Consider the following 21,061-nt stretch of genomic DNA (forward strand, 5'->3'; position numbering starts at 1 on the left):
GTGGTGAATGAGTAACCGGTGGGCGTTTTTACTATTTGTTTGTTGCGAATTCGGACGCGTTCCATTCGGCATCCACGCAGCACCGCGGTGACGGCGCCCCGGCCTCTACGACGAGGTGTCGCGGACACGTTTCCCCGTGAATTTCGGCCCTCCTCCTCGTGTGTTTAACTAATGCGAGGAGCGCCGTAGCGGCTGCGCGCGCCGGGGCTCGGATGTGTTCTCGTCCATTCGTTTCCGGAGCCGTTTAATAAAAGCCGACCGTCGCGTGAGCGGACGGGACAAGCCGCCCTCGCCGGGTGCCCTTGGTCGCAGCCTCCAGATGGGCCCTCCAGATGGGTTTGTTTTCACCGGGGTTCACGAGCCTTTCCGTTAAAACCCTTACCGAGCCTCCCGTTTGATCCCACACGCACCTGGGCTCCGTCGATTTGTTATGTAAAGTATTCGGCCGAACTGATATTTTTGAAAAGAAACCACCGGTTCCCTTCCGGTGTCCCGTCTTCGGTCCGAGCGCCTTTGGTTCCAGCGTCGAACACGGAAAACAAGCTCGGCGCGCGGGGAGAGAGGTGTAAGGTGGGGGGTGGTGTGGCTTGAGGGACTGCGGGGGGTATTAATGGGGCAGGATTAAGTGGCCGACACCTGCTTAGTGCTCCCCGTGCAGTCGTGACTGCGGCAGCCTGAACCGTATCCCTGTCATCACCTGTGAGGGGGCTCCGTACTCCGCCCGTACTCCGTGACCCCACCCCCGGGAACAACAACCGGATTCAGGACCCGGCGACCCTGGAAATAGCCGATGGAATGAGAGTTTAAATCGTACGGAATCCTGTTTGCTTTAAGACCGTCGGCCGGGCCTGGCACCGACGAGGCTCCCGGTTGCCACGGGGACTCTGGTTAAGCTGGATGAGGGTGGGGGGGCGTGGCCTCGGGGGCGGGGCAGCACCGGGCAGGTGCATGTGGCGTGGCGAGAGGGAGGCATGATGGGAGGGAGAGATAAAGTAGCCGCTACTGTTGGTGTTTGGCGGAGGCCGTGCCCCCCCCGCCCCGCCTCGCCTCCTCTCCCCCAGGGGATTACAGCTGCTGCGCGGCCGGGTCTGCGGCGTGGAGACGCGCACGGGACACAGAGGCGCACGGTGGCGGTCGCGGAGCCGGGGAGGCGCCGAAGGGAGTCATGGCGCATCGGCATGGCGGGGTGAGTGGCTCCTGTCCTCTTGCCATCATGCTTTTTTTCACATCCCCTTACATTCTGTCCTCGCTCCAGGACTTTGAGCGATGCGTAGACCGCTCCGGCGATGGAACTGGATGATTTCGGTGACAGGATTGAGGTCACGGCAGGAATTGGGACACGAACCCCTAACCTCGCAGGTGCACGGATGTTGCGGCGCTTTCGCGGCAGACCTCGTAGGAGGAAGTGCTGAGGCCACGTGACGTGGAAGCGGGAGGGTCGCGTGTGCTCCTACCGCAGGGGACGGGAACGCCCGGGAGTCCACAGCAGGACCGTCCCGACACGGCGTGCGAACGGAGCACCGATTGGCGCGTAAACGTAGAGGTGAACGGTGGGGTCGAGGTCAGACGGGGCCGTCGTGCGTGACCGCTACGGCACTTGGAGGGACGGCTGCGCGCGAGAGCTTATCGGTCACGAGCGCATGGACACACACGGCGTCTACGAGCGGAGCGCGAGGTAAACGGAGACCTGCGCGCGGACGGCCGAACCCGGGGCCGACGGGGCTCCTTTCCGGGGTGACGCGCCTTTGTCGCGTGGCCCGCAAGCGTAAAATCGGCACGTGTCGATCGACAAACGCGTCCTTTTGAGCAGCAGCTTCGCGGGATTCGTCAGAGCTGGAGTGTCAATAAAATGTCCATCTTTTAAATGGTCCGCATGTTTATGGAGGGAAGCTTCCAGGAAGAGAAAGAGAGAGTCGTTAGCCTTCAAACCGCAACTTTTTCGAAAAGGAAGTTGGGTCGCGCGTCGAGAGGAAAACAGATGGAGACAAGTCAGACTTTTTGTTACCACTTTTTGCATCGTTCTTGAACCCGAGGCCACCAGACCCGTATCTGCAGAGCTGCGACGCCCCCAGGAGCCACTCAGCTCCCTTTCTGCATCGTCACGGTACGCCTTTGTGCACCGATACAGCGTTTTTACTCTGTTGTTCGTTTAAACACCTCCGCCCTCATACCTTCAGGAGGCTTTAGAACCGAGAGGTCCGGCGCCACGCAGGTGTGTCGAAGGGCGCTTCTCCGGGACTGGAACCAACAACCTTTTGCCCGGGTTGTTGCGGGACCAGGTTCTGTGTTGATGCCGGGAACGGGGCCCCGGGCCCCTTTCATCGTTTTACATCGATTTCGTGTAAATGTGGATGACAATGTGTCTCTCGTCCCACTCCGGTCCACCTTCACCGCGGACAGACGTTCACTGAAACATCTCGTGACATTAGTCGTTTTTAACTCTACCGGTTGACGGTTTGAATTCCGACAAGGACGTGATGGCTCTCCACTTACTCCCGTATAAACTCTTCCTACCTTCTGATATGCGTGTTTACCCAGCATTTACCGTCTATTTACTTCCTGCTAAGAGTCCTGCCCTTGTCCCGCCACTGTTAACTTCTGGAACTGGCCATGTTTTTGTTGCGTCAGCTCCTTAATCTCGTCCCCAGGCGTCGAGATGCCGCCCGCCCGCCCCCCCTTCCTCCACCTCGCAAATTCGCACCCGGCTCCCGCCCCTTTCGCAGGGACTCCCAGCACGGCGTTCCCGGGGAACCCGCTCGGCGCACGTGGGAGGAGGGCGGCGGCGCCAGCGGCGTCTCCGGCGTTAGCAGGGCCGGGGTGCGAACTGGAAGAGCATGAAACCGTTACTGTTCTTGATCTGCTGCTTTTGTGCAAGGTGACGCACGCTGTTTGTACATTAAACTGCTTACGGTGATTTACAGATCTGTACAGCAGGGTAATTTTTACCACGTCAGTTCAGGTTAAGCAGTGTGATGAAGGGTAGCGGAGCAGGAGGGGACACTCGGGAGACGGTCCTATGGCTGCGCGGCGTCAGCACTCACCACCGCACTACAACTGTTCCCCAGGCCGCTGCGTCAGTGCCGTTCTCCTCCTCGGCGGGACACCGGGTGGGGCGGCGCTTAACGGCACGACCCTCTGTCTTCGCTCGCCTCTGCTGCGTTAACACCGTTGCGAGGTGCTCTGGGGACAGACGACAAATACAAGTGGCAGTAATATTCATTCACACCGAATGCCCGGTGTTCCTCTGATGTCCGTGAATGTTCCGGAACGGAAGTGGCGTCGACGTCCGCCGAGAGATCAGTCTGCGATGCCGCGTGCGAAATAGCGTCGCCTGCCTGGGCTGTGTCGGCAGCACGCCGTTTTTTCCCCGAGGCTCTGCGTGAGGGGATGCGACGTGTGCGAGGCCAGCGAGTTCCCGTCCGGCAAGGTCCCGTCCCGTCGGCCGAACGCTACTCGCTTTGAGCCGGAAGTCGTCGTTCCGGCCGAATTCTAGAGGATCGTTGGCGAGCTCCATTGTCGGAGCCGGTCTTGTTTCTCCAGCCTGTTCTAGAAAAATTCGTTCTCGAGGCCGTTCCGAGTACGGTAAAACTCCGATTTACCGCGAATTCGGATATAACGCGATGGGTCATCGGGCCATTTTTTGCAAACCGTCTTAGAAGCATTCTAGCGACGTGCACGTTCGCGCAAGGAACGCAATCGCTTCTTTAAAAAATTAACTGTAAATGACGATTGGTGATACGCCACCCTAGTTGGTAGTGTTTACACATACGGTGCATGTGTTCATCAAAGTTTTCCTTGTCCAACGAACCCTTGCATAACTTGCGTGAATGTGAACGTAGTTTTCAGCCCAAGGTACTTGTTGCGTTATTTCAGTGAAAAAATCTAATATGAATTCATCTGTGTTTTAATTTCCACTGTAACAACAACCTTTAATTAGCAGAATTCTTTAATTCAAAGGTAATATACTTGTCAGAAGGTAAACATGTAAAAAACAGGTTAAATAGGGGCAATTTTAGATGTTCGGTCAACATTCGGTCAGTTTGAACACTGATTTTCTTGAACCTCTAATTCAGTGCGATCCTGCTTTTTTCATGATGACATTTTTATGATTATTTATCTAATGATCGCATTATAACGAGGTTACACTGTATTCAGCGTTGGGAAACATGCAGCGTGTAGATGACGTATTAGTGTCATACGTGTGTGTGCGCGTTGGCGAAACAGCAGCATCTCGTCTTATTACGTTTGTTTTTGCGCCTCGTCGACACTTTCGTCGTCCACTTTTTATGTGACATTTGGTCCAAAGTGACTTGCAGCGTGAGGCCCATCCGCTAAGTCACTAATCGGGATTCCCCCATTTGTACAGCAGGGTAATTTGTACCGTGTCGATCCGGGATCGGTATCGTAAGCACCGCTACAGGGACGGAGATTCGAACCCGCGTCCTACGGTTACGAGGCGATGGCTCTCGCCACTTTGCCACCCGCGGCGTCACTCGGCGATCCTTCGGTGGACTCGGCAGCGGCGCTCCTTCGTTGATTTACGCTGTTTTTCCCCGTATTCCTCATTCGGCCTTCGACTTTTTGGTCGCCATTCCTCAGCAGCGCTTTGCGCAGCATGAAAGTCGCACAAAACCATCCTTTCGTGTGAAGACGACGACGACGACGACGACGACGATGATGATGATTATTATTACTAATCAGACAGCGATGTGTGGATGTCTCTGAAAGCTCGGGTCATTCCAGGCAGAACGTGCCGCAGCGTCTACGACTCCGTCCTTCATCTCAGCATCTTCTGTCATTTTTCACACGGGCCACAAGGCTTTTTGTGCTTTAATCCCAAAATAAAGAGCACCTTCGTACGACACGGTGCGACAGTGACGGCTTGTATGACAGTGCGACAGTGAGTATGACAGTGCGATGGTGGCAGCGTGTCATCGTTGCTATTGTCGATTCTGAGCAGCTTCTTTGTGCGGTTTGTCACTTGTATCACTTAAGAATCACGCGTCTGCATCTGAGCGTCTCTTCCTGCTACTGCGATGAACACATTGTATTTTCTCTGAGATGTTTGTCATTTTGGAGAAAAGCGTCCGATAAGCGAATACATGTAAATGTGTGGCTGTGATGGTTTTGCTCAGAAAGGTTGACCGTAATTCCCCATCACGTAAACCAAGCGACACGGTGACCGTATTTACCGTACCAGTTGGGGTCACGAGGTACGTCAGGCCCTTAATGACCTAAATCTATCATATTATGTGTAATTTGAACTGACAAATTGGCATAATGATCTCGAAGTGAGGAGGGACATTTTTTACGAGGACGGAAAGAAATTTCAGTTAAAAATAGGACGACCTCCTTCGTCTCGTACCCGTGTGTCCCCCTAGAAACCCTGTAACCTTTTCTCGTGGTCTATAATCATTATCTCTCATAATGATGAGCCCTTAAGCAAGAATAATTTTGAAAGAAGGCAAAGGAAAGCCTTACCTATCAGTTTAAAGTTATTCACTATTGCTGTCACGAAGGAGCAGTTAGAAATGGCTCCTCAGAGAGGAGATATTTACATTTTACATTTACATGTATTTATTTAGCAGATACTTTTCTCCAAAACGGTTTCCAATGAACTCTCTGTAGTGTTATCAGCACACACACCTTATTCACCGCGGTGACTTACACTGCTAGATACACTACTTACACTGGGACACTCATCCGTACATCAGTGGAACACACACACACACTCTCTCTGTCAAAGATTCAGATATGAGTTATGACGAGCGTTGTGGGAGATTATAGTAATTACATTAGGAGAACTGCCTTGTTAGGTACAGTGGTTTTGAATGAGACTTTGTCAGTTTTTAAAATATTATGCAGGACATTTTAAGAGAAATTATTTGATGGGCCATTATATTTTATAGCCTGTATTTGTTTTTTTTTTTTTTAAATTTATTTCATTATTTATTTTTTATCTATATATTTAAACAGACCAAGGGGGTGCGGTGGCGCAGTGGGTTGGACCGGGTTCTGCTCTCCACTGGGTCTGGGGTTCGAGTCCCGCTTGGGGTGCCTTGCGACGGACTGGCGTCCCGTCCTGGGTGTGTCCCCTCCCCCTCCGGCCTTGCGCCCTGTGTCGCCGGGTTAGGCTCCGGCTCGCTGCAACTCCGCTCGGGACAAGCGGTTTCCTGGCTTTATAAGCACGACTTCTCGGCTTACATCTTTTTTGTAAGCGACGTGGGTTCGGCTCACTTTTCCACTTATTATTTATCCCGCTTTCACCGTTGCAGTATTTACACCCTTGGATTACATGCCGGCAGAGTATGAGGGGGGTATCATCACGTCCTGTCGTTTGTCCCATAATCCCCTGCAAAACCTGCCGCTTTGCTCTCCTGGTGAACCGGCAGTGCGGCGCTCACCCCCACCGTGCGGGTCGACCTGCCCCAACTGATCCCAATTAAGAGAGATCGTCTTAGCGGGTCTCCCGCACGTCTACAGCTGGGCCTGAGCGCAGCGAAGCGAAGGGAGACTCCATATGGACCAGCGCTCTGTGTGTTTGTGCTCGAACAAAGCTTCCCGCATTTCTCTTTTTTTTTTTTTTTTTTTTTAAAAAAATTCCTGTGTAACTTGTCCTGTTATTGTTTATTCACCTTTCCGCAAGGCAGCTGACAAAGTGAGGGCAGGGGAAGGGCTCTGCTCAGGGCTATGGCAGGGATTCGAACCCAGCTTCCTGCCTTCACCCACATTAAGCTCCACTGTAGCGCTGAGCGTGTCCACGGTGAATAACTGGAGCTCTTACGTAATCCCACGTACTGCGGCGTGTGTGTATATTTACCGCGCTGCTCGAACCGTCTCATTCCTGTCATAGACAGACGGACAGAGAGACACGTTATTGATCCCACGGATGTCTGCATTTTTCCACATTTCAAGCACCCCGGGTTCAGACACAAGTGCCGCGACAGCACTTTGTCGCTGTGATCCCTCCGCAGGTGAGGCTGTTCGGCGACGGCGCGTCCCGGACAAGACAAGAGCGGCTCCCCGGTTCACCGCTCGAGCGGTTGTGTAACAGGAAAGCGTTCGCGTCTCAGATGCACCCACGCGCTCCCTCTTGTGCCCAGCGCTCGGCGTGCAGGGAGTTGCGGGAAGGCGGGCCTGGCAGCGACACCCGGGCCCGGTGGGCGGAGGGTTCGAGAGTCATCGATAAATGAGCGGCCAGAAAAAGGGCTGCGGATGCCGGACGAGACGGACGACTTGACGACGCCGTCGTCTCCGGCCGAGAGTAATGAGAGGAGAGACGCGGGATGAGGAGCAGAGCGGCGGGGAGGAGTCCGCTGGGAAAAGGAGATGAGATGGTGCCGTATTGACGGCGCTATTTATGGGACGAAACGTGCTGCATCGCTGGCCTCGCCGATTCTATTTATAGCTCTTCACACAAGTGGAGCAGGAACAGAGACTCAGGTGACACTTCTGAGCACTTGCACTGTACAGCTGGGTTCTCAGCTCAAGGGCTTTGCTCAAAGGTGGCACTGTGTGCCCTTTGGGTCGACGCCCCAGTCCAAGGGTTTGGGTCCAAGGTACCGCTTCTGCGGTTACACTGACGTTTTGTGCCTGCAATGATGGGCATTCAGTGGGGTTACACTGATTTACCCAGTTATGCAGCAGGGTAATTGTACTGCATCAGTTCAGAGTAAGAACCTTGATCAAGGAGGTGGGTTTTGAACCTGCAACTGTTGCTTGTCTGGAGGAATCGCTAACCGCTACGCCGCCTGCTGCCGAGGACTTGCCCAAGACATTATAAGATGGTGTGCCCTATAATGGCAGAACTCATCACGGGATGTGAACCTATAACCTTTTGGTGTCAATGCTACTTGCCACTGAATAAGCGGTGTGTGTGTCTACAGTCAGGTGGCCTTTATAAGTGCAGTGAAACAGCAGGACATGGACATTACTCACAGCGACGTAGAGAAGCCCGTAGCGTGAGGGACACAGCGTGAAGAGCAACGTCCTCATGGTACCCAGCTGCGTGCTGGTCGACGCCCTTCCCACACACCCGGCGCTAACGAGGATGCGTGTGTTGCGGGTGGTGACGTCGCTCAGCTCCGCGCTTCTCTCCCGTCTCCCACAGCAGATCCAGTTTGTGACCTCAGAGGAGAAGCAGGAGTTCAGCAAGTTCCCCACCAAGGCTGGACGCCGATCGCTGTCCCGCTCCATCTCTCAGTCCTCAACGGACAGCTACAGCTCAGGTACACACACACACACACACACACACACACACACACACACACACACACACAGACTCATTGTCTTTTGCACGGTTAGCGACAGGATTAGGAACCCAAACACTGCCGCTAACCACACTTTTCCACTAACCAGGGGACGCATCCCATCCAGTGAGCTCCAGTTATTTCAGTGTAAATGTGCTGTGACAACTTAGTTTGCATTGAAAGTTAACATGAATTACAAAATGAATAAAAAAAAACATTAAATATTTTAAAATACACGTGTCATAATTTCGTATCGTTATAAAATCAAATTTGTCCATGCAGGACATCACGTGTACATGTTCATTTTACAGTTAATTTCCCTGTATCTTTCATTCCTGCCCCAACGAAATGTAGTGATTATACAGCCACGATGAGCGCAGGTGTGTGAGCTGCCCACCTGCACCGAGACCAGTGTTTCTGGTGGTAGGTCCACAGGTTCGCTCAGAGGCGTGACCGTTAATGAACACAAAGCTCCTTCTGGGTGCGGTTGCTAAAGTGAGCATTAGTGGACCGGGTTCAAAAGTGGCATGGCCATCGTGGACCGCGCAATGGCTGTATCTCCAAGTGGAGCACTGACCCCCTTCCCCCCCAGCCGCCTCCTACACCGACAGCTCGGACGATGAGACGTCCCCCCGCGACAAGACTCAGGTCAACTCCAAGGGCAGCGGCGACTTCTGTGTGAAGAACATCAAGCAGGCCGAGTTCGGCCGACGGGAGATCGAGATCGCGGAGCAAGGTAGGCGCCAGTCTGTACGCAGACACACCCAGCCAATTAGGGAACACAGGTGGCATTGGCTGCAGGTTGCCGCGGCGACAGAAACGCCGGCGTGTCTCGAGGCTCACGCTTTTGTCACAGATTAGAGGTGTGAATTTATGCGAGCGGTCGCACACGGTCAACAGCACTCACTGATTTACCAGCTGCATCGGCGTAATTAGGTTGCAAGAGTGTGTTTACAGTTTTTCCCCAACATTGAAATATATTAATATTTTTACAAAGTGATGCACAACTCAGAGTAAAGAAGAGTGCATCAACAAGAGAAGAAGAGCTTTATGCACAGACGCTTGAATCTGAGTAGAAGATATTTCCCTACAGGCCGCAGATAAACCATAATAATAAAAAAAAGCGTACAAATAGATTTGAGGTCTAAAGACATCAGCACTGTCAACTATGCTACCAGTGTTTTGTGTTTTTTCAAAACCTCTCTGTCTGTCTTTGTATCTGTGTGTGTTGTGTGTCGCTCTGTCCCCCTGTCCCTCCTGACAAATGACAAACACGCTCTCCGTGCGCCTCAGACATGTCGGCCCTCATCTCCCTCCGGAAGAGGGCCCAGGGGGAGAAGCCGCTCGCCGGATCCAAGATCGTGGGCTGCACTCACATCACGGCCCAGACAGCGGTAAGTCCGCTCTGGGGTCCAACACCACCTGGCACTCCTCTCCCTCCCATCGTGTCTGAAGGCACCACCAGCAAGAGACCTTCTCATTTTCTTTTAAACCTCTTCTCTCTTGTAGCACCTCTGGTCCTTGTTGAAGCTCTTCTCTGCTCTTGTTGAGACTTTTGTCCGTTTTGCCGAAGAGAGGAATCGTCCTCTCGTTGAAGCTCTTTTCTCACTGAAGCTCTTCTCTCCTCTAGTCCTGTCCCAGCTCTTCATCCCTTGTTGAAACTCTTTCTTCTTGTTCAAACTGCTCTCTTAGGTTGTGGAACGTCTCCTCTCTTCTTGAAGTTTTTCTCCATTCTTCTCTTGTTAAAACTCTTTTGGAACCTCTTGACTCTTCTTCTCTTCTTCTCTTCTCACAGCTCTCCATTCTGCTCTTGTTGAAGTTCTTCTCACATCCCTGTCTGTCTTTGTTACCTGCCAAGGTCTTGATTGAAACGCTGGTTGCCCTTGGAGCTCAATGCCGATGGACCGCCTGCAACATCTACTCCACGCAGAACGAGGTGGCGGCTGCCCTCTCAGAGGCAGGTAAGGCTCTGCTTTGCAGGTGCTCGGCGAGGTCACGAGGCAGGTGGAACACGTGCGTTGCGTTTAGGCTCTCCTTTTGAGGAAGGAGACTTGGAAAGCGCTGATGTTATGGTTCTCACTGTGGTAAAAGGCAACCCCAACAAGAGTAATACTTGGTCTCATGTGTGGAGCATCTTGTGGGAGTCTTTAGTGAGTCAGTGCGGAGTTGGGTTTGAGCTTTCAGACGGGACCTCCACACGCACCCAAGGACAGCGAGAGGCAGCAAACACATGAGTAATCATCACAGATGGCGAGAGACGCTATTTTTCACCATTTGTGCCAATGCCTGCTGTTTTTTGGATGATCTAAAGAGGTGCTAAAAAATGAGGCAGGGATTTGCAGTGAAATGGAAATCGGAGGCCCAAACTATCTCATCTTGAGATGCCGAAACGATGTTCTGTGGCACTTGTCGTAATGTTAAAATGAACGCGCCGGCCTTTGGGTTTGTGAGGTGTTGAGCACGGCAAAAAGAGCCGGAATCGGTTGCTGAAGAGGCTTAAAAAATTGGCTGCATCATCTCCAGGTTTTTATGTAAGCGATTCTGGTACTTACATGCACAATCAAGGGACCAGCAATCTGGTGTTTTACCCTGGAGTTTTACCTACGTCCAGTCGGTCATCACTGAACCACCTGCTGTGCATCTGGCCCCACTGCTATTTAAAAAGAAAAAAAAAAACAGCTCTGTTCATCTTTGGTAAACCATATTTTTTACTATAGTCCACTTCCTTTTAGAAAGGAAAGGACTCATTGTGGTGCACTTTTCCGCTCTGTTGAGTGTATTTTTGTACAGTCCCAAATGAACACTGTGTCTTGGAGAAAGCAGTGGGTGGAGAGGCAGATGGACGGGCGCTACTTGTGTTTTGAATGAGATGCTACCAGATGGTCCCAGCAGATGTGGTGTTCCTCAGGAATCATGGCAAGCCCAAGTAACAATCCACTGCAGCTCGTCTTGGGCAAGAAACAGTTCGAAGGTGCAGCGCGGTGTTTGCGCAGCTGCTGGAGCCACGGACACCAGGGACGTTCACATGCTTATATAATTACTCTGGTTTCTATTCGTAGTGCGGTCTTGGTTTAGATCCAATCTGTTTTTGGTCTACAGGCAGTTCTCAGCCCGTTCCTCAGTCTGTCTTTAAGTCGGATTTGTACGTAAGTCGGAACGCTTACCGAAGGTACGGTTTGTGTCTAACATCAGTTGTCTTAGTATATCATGTATTGCCTACCTTTCTATGCATGAAGACATTAAAAAAAACACTTCCGGACACAGTAAAACATGTTAAATATTACAAACAGTAATAATAATGTAATGACCCACGTTACTGTGAGTTTGAGCGGGAAATCCGTTGAATGTAAATAGTTGTATTATGGGAAAATGTAAATAAAGTGTACAACCACTGGGGAGACTTATGGGGAAAATAAAGGGGTGACCGTGTTTGCGAGTGGGAAAGAAAGCCTGGGGGGTGCTAAGCAGGCTGGGATGTCTGGTCTGAAGTGCAGGTCCTTGAAGGACCGGGGTCTTCAGAACGAGAGTTTTAGTTCCCTGTGTGCCGGTGTTCTCATAAAATGTTTATTATGAACACTGCCTGTGTGGCCTTCTTTGCCCAATCTGAACCCAGAGTCGGGCACACCGCAATAACACTAACACACACACACACACACACACACTCTGAAGCTGCTTGTTCTAAGTGGGGTCGCGGCAAACTGGAACTTAACCCAGCAACACAAGGCACAAGGCTGGGGGGGGGGTGGGGACACTCAGGACGGGACCCCAGTCTATCACAAGGACCCCAAGCGGGACTCGAACTCCAGAGCCACCGGAGAGCAGGACTCAGTCCAACCCACTGCGCCACCGCGCTCCCTTTATAATACATTGTAATAATAACAATTAGCGTTACTACAGTATTTATAATACAGAGTGAGGAGGACGACAGCGAGAAATTGTGTCTGTAGAAATAAAACACGTTAAAGAAACTTTAATGATCTCTTTTCCAATGTTCGTTGGCGTTTCACCTTTTTCCAATCGCTTTATTATTTCCGCTTTAGTTTCGAACGTGATCGTTTTCCTTTTCTTGGATGCATCGCCATCACTTGCATCATATTTACGCTTTGGTGCCATGGTTATGGGGGTAAAAACAAGAACGATTAAAGGCAAATACAGTAACACACATGAGACACTGTTAACAGCAACATGGTCCGACTGAAAAGAAGAAAGTCTTTGTCCTACCTCGGGCCCACGAGCCGATGAACCGCTGTAGATGTGCAATGTTTTGATGCCTGATGCAAAGTAGCACTGTTTGTTACTACGAGCCATTGCATGTAACTCCATCCATCCATTTTCTTGGCTGCTTAGCCCTTCTAGGGCTGTAGTGGCAGCAGGGAGAGCAAAGAGACCCAGCTGCCCCTGTCCCTCACAACTTCCTCCAGCTCAACCCAGGGGATCCCCAGCCGCTCCTAGGCCAACTGGGAGATATAATCCCCCCAGTGGGTCCTGAGCCGACCTCGGGGTCTCGTCCCAGTTGGCTGTACATGGTATACCACCAAAGGGAGGCTCACAGGGGGCATCCTCTCCCGATGCCCAAACCGCCTCAACTGGCTCCTCTCAATCTGAAGGAGTAGCGGTTCTACTCTGAGTTCCTCCCGGATGTCCAAACTCCTTGCCCTGTCACGGAGAGTGAGTCCCAACACCCTGTGGAGAAAACTCATTTCAACTGCTTGTATCCTCGATCTTATTCTTTCGGTCATTACCTCCCTAGATGCAGTTCATGACCATAGGTGAGGGCAGGGACGTAGACTGACTAGTAAATAGAGAGCTTTGCCTTATGGCTCAGCTTCCCCTTCACCACTACAGTCCGGTACAGCGACCGCATTACTGCTACCGCTGCTCCGAGTCTGCGGCTGATCTCACGCTCCCTTCTCCCCTCACTCGTGAACAAGACCCCAAGATACCTAAACTCCTCCACCTGGGGCAAATTCTCCCCTTACCTGGAGGGGGCATGCCTTCCTTTTCCATGAGAGAATCATGGACTCAGACTTGGAGGTGCTGATCCTCATACCAACCACTTCACACTCAGCTGAAAACCATTCTAGTGCGTGTTGGAGGCAACCATGTGACGGTGCCAAAAGGACATCATCTGCAAAAAGCAGATACATCACCTTCCGACCACCACATAGAACGACCTCCTGATCTCCACCACGCCTTGATATCCTGTCCATGAAGACCACAAACAGGAGTAGGGACAAGGCACGACCTTGGCGGAGTCCAACACCCACATCGAATGGGCTTGACTTAATACCGAGTATGCGGACACAGTTCTCGCTCCGTGTGTATAGAGACCGAATGGCCCGCAGTAGTGGCACCGGCACCCCAAACTCCCGAAGCACCTCCTCAGAATTTCTTGGGGAACACGGTCGTAGGTCTTCTCTAAGTCCACAAACCACATGTAGACTGGATTAGCGAACTCCCATGCCCCCTCAGTTATCTGTGAGAGGGTAAAAAGCTGGTCCACTGTTCCACGGCCAGGACGGAATCCGCATTGTTCCTCTTCAGTCTGAGGTTCAACTGTTGGCCGGAGCCTCCTTTCCAGCACCCTGGCATTGGCTTTCCCCAGGGAGGCTGAGAAGCGTGATACCCTGAGGGTTGGCACACACTCTCCGGTCCCCTTTCTTAAACCGGGGTGCTGGTCCCTATCTTTGCCAATCCGAAGGAACTTCCCCCAAGTTCCATGCAACATTGCAGAGGCGTGTCAGGCACGACAGCCCTACAACATCCAGGGCCTTAAGCAGTTCCAAGCGAATCTCATCCAGCCCCTTGTGCCTTGCCACTGTGGAGCTTTCCAACTACCTCAGTGACTTCTGCCAGGGAAATGGGCTCTGACTCTGTATGTAAGTCAAATTTTTAATACAATAGGCTTCACGGGGGGTGGTTCGTAACTACAGGTTGTGCGTAAGCCTGACGTCCGTAACCCAGGGACTGCCTGTAGACCCACTTTAGTCCTTTCCCTGTTCAGTGTTACGTTGTCTGCCTAGGAAACCCATCCAGGCTCTGTTTAAACAAACCTTCTGGTTTTAAAGACTGGTTGTCCAGTTTTGGATGAGGAACATGCTGCTTTGTTGCGCAGGCAACGCAGTTCCATTTTGGTGCAAATGAAATAAAAGAGGATTTAAGGTCACTGAAGGTCACACTGGAACCACTGGAATTCCTGTAGAACAATGCTGGGGAACCATCCCGACGCGCCGTATACGAAAGGTATAAAAGGTCATGAAAGTAATTCGCTGACATTCAAACAAGGTACAAGCAACATAATTCTGCAATTCCTCATGCAGCTGTAGTCACTCGTGTTCAGGTACAAGTTTTGAGCGGGCAAACTGACACTGTCTTCAGGTCCCGAGCGCAGATGTGCTTCGCACATTATGGTGCACAAGCGGAAGATGGTTCGTCATGATCTGCTGCGAACGAAAAAATCTAACAAGCATTTTCCCGACCCCACAGGAGTGGCCGTGTTCGCCTGGAAGGGGGAGTCCGAGGCCGACTTTTGGTGGTGCATCGACCGGTGCGTCGGCACAGAAGCCTGGCAGCCCAATATGGTAGGAGCCGCTGAAGCCCGCGGTCACGGGTGTTTTACTGCGTTTTCGTGATTGACAGCTGCTTCACTAGCGTTTTCTCATGCACGTTGTAACGATCCGGCTAAGCTAATGAGTTAGCCCAGATCCTCACGTGGATTCCAGAAAGGCGTAAAATTATATAAATCCAGATGGACACGGACAAAAGGACGCTCTTCTTTTTAATATCTTGTGGGAAACTATGGATAACATATTTCACACAGCTGTCCTTACAATAAAATAACCAACATTAAAGCAATCTCCAAAACGTGCGAGGCACAAAAGGTGTACACGGCCACGTATATCAGCCTGCGCGCCCGGGAGCCAGCATCGAGGGGGCGGAGCAACCCCTTAGTCTCCACCATGATACGTCATCATTACAACGTGGTTTGCTTTCACAACCCCTTCACTCGCGCTCTTTGCCTGAACTGCGTGGTTGTCCTGCTCAGATCCTGGATGACGGGGGTGACTTGACACACTGGGTTTACAAGAAATACCCCAATGTCTTCAAGAAGATCCGCGGCATCGTGGAGGAGAGCGTCACCGGTGTCCACAGGTGGAAAAGTGCACGCTTCCTATGAAAGAGTCACGAAACATTACTTACGTTACTGTGTTGATCACCGAGCATAATTTACGTTACTGAGTAAATCATTAAACACTTATACTACTATATCAGATATTAATTGTAATGTAATGGATTAGTGCTTCAACGGTATTTACATTTCCACATGAATTTTAAATTGATTATTAATTTAAATTTACAACATCAACTATTAATATTTACATTAGTACTTCAAACATGAAACATTATTTACTCCATTAAGAGTTATTAACATTACTACTTGAAATGCTTATGCAATTTGTATATCTATATTTGTGTTTTGTGTGGGACGGCTGTTAGTGTAGTGGTTAGTGCTGCTCCCTTTGGATACAAAGTTCGCAGGTTAGAATCCCCCCCTTCAGCTGTAATACCCTTGAGCAAGGTACTTACCCTAAATTGGCCCAGTAAAATCACCCAGCTGAATAAATGGGTAAATAATTGTAGGTACCTTAACGTTGTAAGTTGAAGAAAAGTGTCAGATAAATGTAAGGAATCAGCCAGTTGTTGAACTCATTTGTAAAAAATAAAGCTGCAGTTCTCAAGAATACAACAGGCCTCGAACCCTCTTGGTAAAAATCTCGTGCGCGCAACCATTACACCACCTGTTGAACCTTTCGTGATTTCTCTGCTGCTAGGCTGTACCAACTCTCCAAGGCCGGGAAGCTGTGTGTCCCCGCCATGAACGTCAACGACTCGGTCACCAAGCAGAAGTTCGACAATCTCTACTGCTGCCGGGAGTCCATCCTGGATGGGTTCGTGCCCCTCCTTCTTCCCGTGGTTCTCGTTTCCCAAGAAACACCGTTTTACACGTTCTTTCTCACCTGTAGGCTAAAGAGGACCACTGATGTGATGTTCGGTGGAAAACAAGTGGTGGTTTGTGGGTATGGAGAGGTAAGAGACTCCTGTGTAGATGGATAAGTAGATTGGTAGCTCACTGAATAAGGCTCTACCGGCAATGAAAGGCTGGTGGACATATTTCTAGGATTTCTGGGAAGTTTTCCAAGCCCCACCCATAAACATAAACAATTATTAAAATGCACAGAATGTCTTCTGTAGGGGGGGCGCGGTGGTTTGGACCAGGTCCTGCTCTCCGGTGGGTCTGGGGTTCGAGTCCCGCTCGGGGTGCCTTGCGACGGACTGGCGTCCCGTCCCGGGTGCGTCCCCTCCCCCTCCGGCCTTACGCCCTGCGTTGCCGGCTAGGCTCCGGTTCCCCGCGACCCCGTATGGGACGAGCGGTTCACAAAATGTGTGTGTGTCTTCTGTAGGGTGCAGTAGCACAAACAGTTCAGGATACACTTAGAACATGTACTATATGTCCTCTAGAGTGGACAGAAATGAAAGGCTTTGTCCCAGGAGCTTCGTGCATTTTCGCTGATGCTTGCCGAGTTCTTGCTGACGCTGTTCCGTCTTCCCCGAGTCCTCGAACCGTTACAGAGCCTTTAGGAAACGCCCGCTTACCGTTTACTGAGCCATAGTAAGACCAACCTTATAGCGCGTAGCGAGTCCTCACCGAGTCCTGTGCCGCAGGTGGGGAAAGGCTGCTGCTCTGCCCTGAAGGCGCTGGGGGCGATCGTTTACGTCACGGAGATCGACCCCATCTGTGCCCTGCAGGCCTGGTGAGCACCGGAGAGTTCGCACCCCGAGAGCAGAGCAGCACGCGCACCTTGAACGCACCGAGATGCCTTTTCACACACGGCCTCACGTCTCACATTCAGGATGTAAAAGAGCAGGCGACGCATGAACCCAAGTCCTTTCTATAACCTAGATATTATGAACAGCCCTCATTAGTGCTGTTTCTCTTAAATATTAGTGGGATGCACTGAGTTTACTGTAAAACGCTTTATAAGGCATTCATCGGAAGCAAGAATGTAAACGTTTGGTCCCTGCAGCCTCTCGTGGTCCTTCTGGTCCAGGTCTTGGCGGCTCATTACTTAAAATGATGCTTTTGTTAGAAGTGCGGTTTTCGGTCACATATTGCTGATGCGGTCACACAGCTAACGCCCTCGCTAACCCCACAGCATGGATGGCTTTCGAGTGGTCAAGCTGAACGAGGTCATTCGCCAGGTGGACATGATCATCACCTGCACAGGTAAACCATGGTCTGAGCTGTGAGCCCAGCGGTGTCCGTAAAGTAGGAGTGCTGGAGCGATACGTGATCACCTGACCAAAGATGAGTCCGGAAATGTACGGTGTGTTACGCTCAGGCTGACCAGGTGTGCTGTAATTTTTTTCTCCGCAGGGAACAAAAACGTGGTGACCAGAGAGCAGCTGGATCGCGTGAAGAATGGCTGCATCGTGTGCAACATGGGCCACTCCAACACGGAGATCGATGTGGTGAGACGCTTGGGATGGTTGCGCACATTGACGCGCGGCGTGGAACCGTGTGAAGCGTTAAAGCACGGTACACTCGTCTCACCCGTGTGGTACATCTTACCCGTGCGCTCTTGGCAACGTGGCGTGAGCCGCTCCGGCACCATTCGGCGACATCATGCTGGAGACGGGGGTCGGATTTCCATCGAAGAACCCCTCTCTGCGAATGTGCGTGAGTGTCGGTGTGTGGGGCTGACTACCGTACTCCTTCCCCAGGCCAGCCTGCGAACTCCAGAGCTCACCTGGGAGCGGGTGCGATCGCAAGTGGACCACGTCATCTGGCCCGATGGGAAGCGGGTGGTCCTGCTGGCCGAGGTTCGACGCCGGGCGCTCGCCGACACGCACCCCCTCCCGGTCCTCCCTTCTGTCTAGTGTGAACGTTACAAGGCATATACGTTCCATCTTTTGGAACTGGCATTGTGGTAATTCTAGAGAATACAGACTAAATCCTGCAGATGAATTTGAATTTTTACATGTGCATCACAGTTTTGATGTTTTGAAATCGCTGCTGGGCGATTTTCTGCTGGCATCTCACTGGCTGGTGTCGCGTCTCGCTTCTAAGGGCCGCCTGCTGAACCTGAGCTGCTCCACGGTGCCCACGTTTGTCCTGTCAATCACAGCTACGACCCAGGTGAGCTCATCTGAAACTGTGTGTGTGTGAGAGACCTTCCTTTTTCCCTCTTCATGTGGACAGTGCTTCTCCTTTCTCTGGGATCGCTGGAGAGCTGATCTGAGGTCAGTGTCTTTTGCTGACCGGGGAGTGTTGAGGGTCACGAGGCGGGGCTGCGGGGGTTGTGTTCGAAGAGAAAGGGCAGCTGCTGCCCCGGTGTGATGTCGTTCACACGGGACTGAGACGCCTTGCAGCCGCTGCACAACCGGCAGTCTTATAAATGGCACAGTCAAACATTCTGGCATTTTCTGTCCACCCCCACCTCCCCCATCATGTTTCCGTGCCCCATCGTCACGAACTGTCACCTGGCTCACCTGCTCCACGCTCTCTGTCACCCACATTCCCAGTATTGGATCACTAAATACTTTCTGTTTTAACCCCCTTTTGTATTTCCATAATCCCATTTTGTGTAAATCGGGATGGTAATCCAACCATATGTATTTAATATCTGTCCACTTGCTGCGGTGTATCTCACAAACATGAAAGTGTCCGGATCAGATCTCAGTGTGTTGAAAATGTAAGCATCCTACTGTGATATAAACACACACACACACACACACACTGTCTGAAACCGCTTGTCCCAAGCAGGGCTGCAATGAGCTGGAGCCTAAGCTGGCAACACAGGACGTAAGGCTGGAGAGGGAGGGGACACACCCAGGATGAGATGCCACTCTATCACAAGGCACTCCAAGCAGGACTCAAACCCCAGACCAAACCCACTGTGCCACTGCACCCCCTTCAGTATATACACACACACGCACGCTGTCTGAAGCCGCCCATCCGACGCAGGCTCGCAGGGAGCCAGAGCCTGACCCGGCAGCACAGGGCATAGGGCTGGAGAGGGAGGGGACGCACCCAGGACAGGACACCAGTCCGTCACAAGGCACCCCAAGCGGGACTTGAACCCCAGACCCGCCAGAGAGCAGGATCCGTTCTAACCCACCCCCCCCAATATATGCAGTATATTACATTTACATGCATTCATTTACCTGATGCTTTTCTCCAAAGTGACGTACATCTCATAGAAAATACAATGTGTTCATTACATTATTACATTAGGAAAAAGACAGCTATAGGTGTGTGATTCTTAAGTACGGTTAGTTTGTGTCCTTCACCGTATGAACCGATGTTCATCACACAAGTAGCTGCATAAAACTTTACCAGAATATCGACGATTTCCAATCACTTTCCTAGTTATTTTTTTTTTGAGATACATATAAACCTTTACGCTACAGTAGATATGAAATTCAAATTCAGTGCTTTGGATTCTGTACCTGAGGCTCCTTTGGATGATGAGTCTGAAAAACACTATGATGTGAAGCTCACAGCGCACATAGTTGAGTCCCGCTGAATTGGCCGCCTTTTTGTAAGAACAACATTAATATTAATGGGAAATTTTCTATGTGATAAACAACAATGCAGTGCAACGCAATAAAATCAACAGATTAAAACGTAAAGAATCACTGTTACTAATTTTGACAGGAAGGTTTTCCTGTGGCGTTGCTCCGATTTGTTACAATGGAATGGTCCCATTTGCTGGAACATTAGAACCCAAGCTAACACAGTTGTGTGTGTGTGTGTGTGTGTGTGTGTGTCTGAGCAGGCTCTGGCTTTGATAGAGCTCTACAACGCACCTGAGGGCCGCTACAAACAGGACGTCTACCTGCTGCCCAAGAAGATGGGTAAGACCTACTGGAGCTTTGACTCCGCCTGGCCACTTTGCATCGCCGTTGTCACGGCGTCATCACCGTGTGCCAGACCGTAAAGCTGCACCCTGCGTCCGTCATCCTCACCCTCAGATGGAATTAATTTTCCAGCTGCTGGTATTTAAAAAAAGGAAAAAGACCAGGTCCTCATGTTACCATGAGCTCGGGATAGAAAAATGACCAGCTTGTATGGTGAAGAATTTGGCTTATAAAGTGCTAAGTTATACAGCTGTACTTTGCTTCATTTTATGCACCAATATTCGCCCCAGAAATACTCTTGGACGCTTTGCTTTGAGGAAACTGAGACTGTGTGTGGGCTCTTTGGGTGGCGCTTGGCTCCCTCTAGTGTTCTCATTGCTCATTAGGGACAGAAAGTGGACAAACTGCACAAACAGAACCTGAGGATGGAAACCAGAGCAGATGGGGCCTGTGGTGTCCAGGCGGGGACAGGTCAGGTCAGGACTTAGCGACTAGGTCAAGCTCAGCTCCTCTCTTAATCGGGGTCAACTCTGAAACGAAGCTAAGGCTCTCTGGTTCGAAAATGACCTGTGATATGTGCCTGCTGTTACTTTTCGGAGTTCTCTTCATGCTACTTCATGGAATAGTGAAGCTGATCCACAGGTGGTTTTGGTTGCTCTCCATAGCCAGTGCAAGTAGGTGTTGCGAACCTGCTCAGATTTCAGGTCTGTCTGGCTCAAAAACTTCACCTTGGCTTTGGCCAGGTTTCATTACATGTCGAGTTCAGACCCCGATTTTGTACCTGAGTCACACCCTCGTTCAAAGAGAACCAGAAGAATGAGATTTCATAATAAGACTAATTTGGTATTAGGATTTTTTTCTCCCCGACTTCTGTTGCGTAAGACCGCGGT

General features: G+C 51.0%; 1 protein-coding gene across 3 annotated transcripts in view; it reads left to right on the plus strand.

Moving 5' to 3' along the window:
- ahcyl1 (adenosylhomocysteinase-like 1) overlaps positions 1 to 21,061 on the plus strand; it is a 35,392-nt gene that overhangs the window by 11,479 nt on the left and 2,852 nt on the right. The window contains exons 1-15 of one of the 3 annotated variants that reach the window (XM_029248169.1): positions 1,151 to 1,186; positions 8,114 to 8,228; positions 8,842 to 8,985; positions 9,543 to 9,643; positions 10,108 to 10,210; positions 14,736 to 14,830; positions 15,295 to 15,401; positions 16,082 to 16,198; positions 16,274 to 16,337; positions 16,974 to 17,062; positions 17,465 to 17,535; positions 17,686 to 17,780; positions 18,033 to 18,131; positions 18,379 to 18,447; positions 20,090 to 20,168. In XM_029248169.1, the coding sequence (XP_029104002.1) occupies positions 1,166 to 1,186; positions 8,114 to 8,228; positions 8,842 to 8,985; positions 9,543 to 9,643; positions 10,108 to 10,210; positions 14,736 to 14,830; positions 15,295 to 15,401; positions 16,082 to 16,198; positions 16,274 to 16,337; positions 16,974 to 17,062; positions 17,465 to 17,535; positions 17,686 to 17,780; positions 18,033 to 18,131; positions 18,379 to 18,447; positions 20,090 to 20,168 (1,369 nt within the window). In that variant the 5' untranslated portion in view covers positions 1,151 to 1,165. Of the gene's footprint in view, positions 1 to 1,150; positions 1,187 to 8,110; positions 8,229 to 8,841; positions 8,986 to 9,542; positions 9,644 to 10,107; positions 10,211 to 14,735; positions 14,831 to 15,294; positions 15,402 to 16,081; positions 16,199 to 16,273; positions 16,338 to 16,973; positions 17,063 to 17,464; positions 17,536 to 17,685; positions 17,781 to 18,032; positions 18,132 to 18,378; positions 18,448 to 20,089; positions 20,169 to 21,061 lie in introns of those variants that run through there. The other 2 variants (XM_018733947.2, XM_018733948.2) reach the window with 2 other exon arrangements.

The sequence above is a fragment of the Scleropages formosus genome, chromosome 2 (assembly GCF_900964775.1).
Source record: "Scleropages formosus chromosome 2, fSclFor1.1, whole genome shotgun sequence".
NCBI classification, from domain to species: Eukaryota; Metazoa; Chordata; class Actinopteri; order Osteoglossiformes; family Osteoglossidae; genus Scleropages; species Scleropages formosus.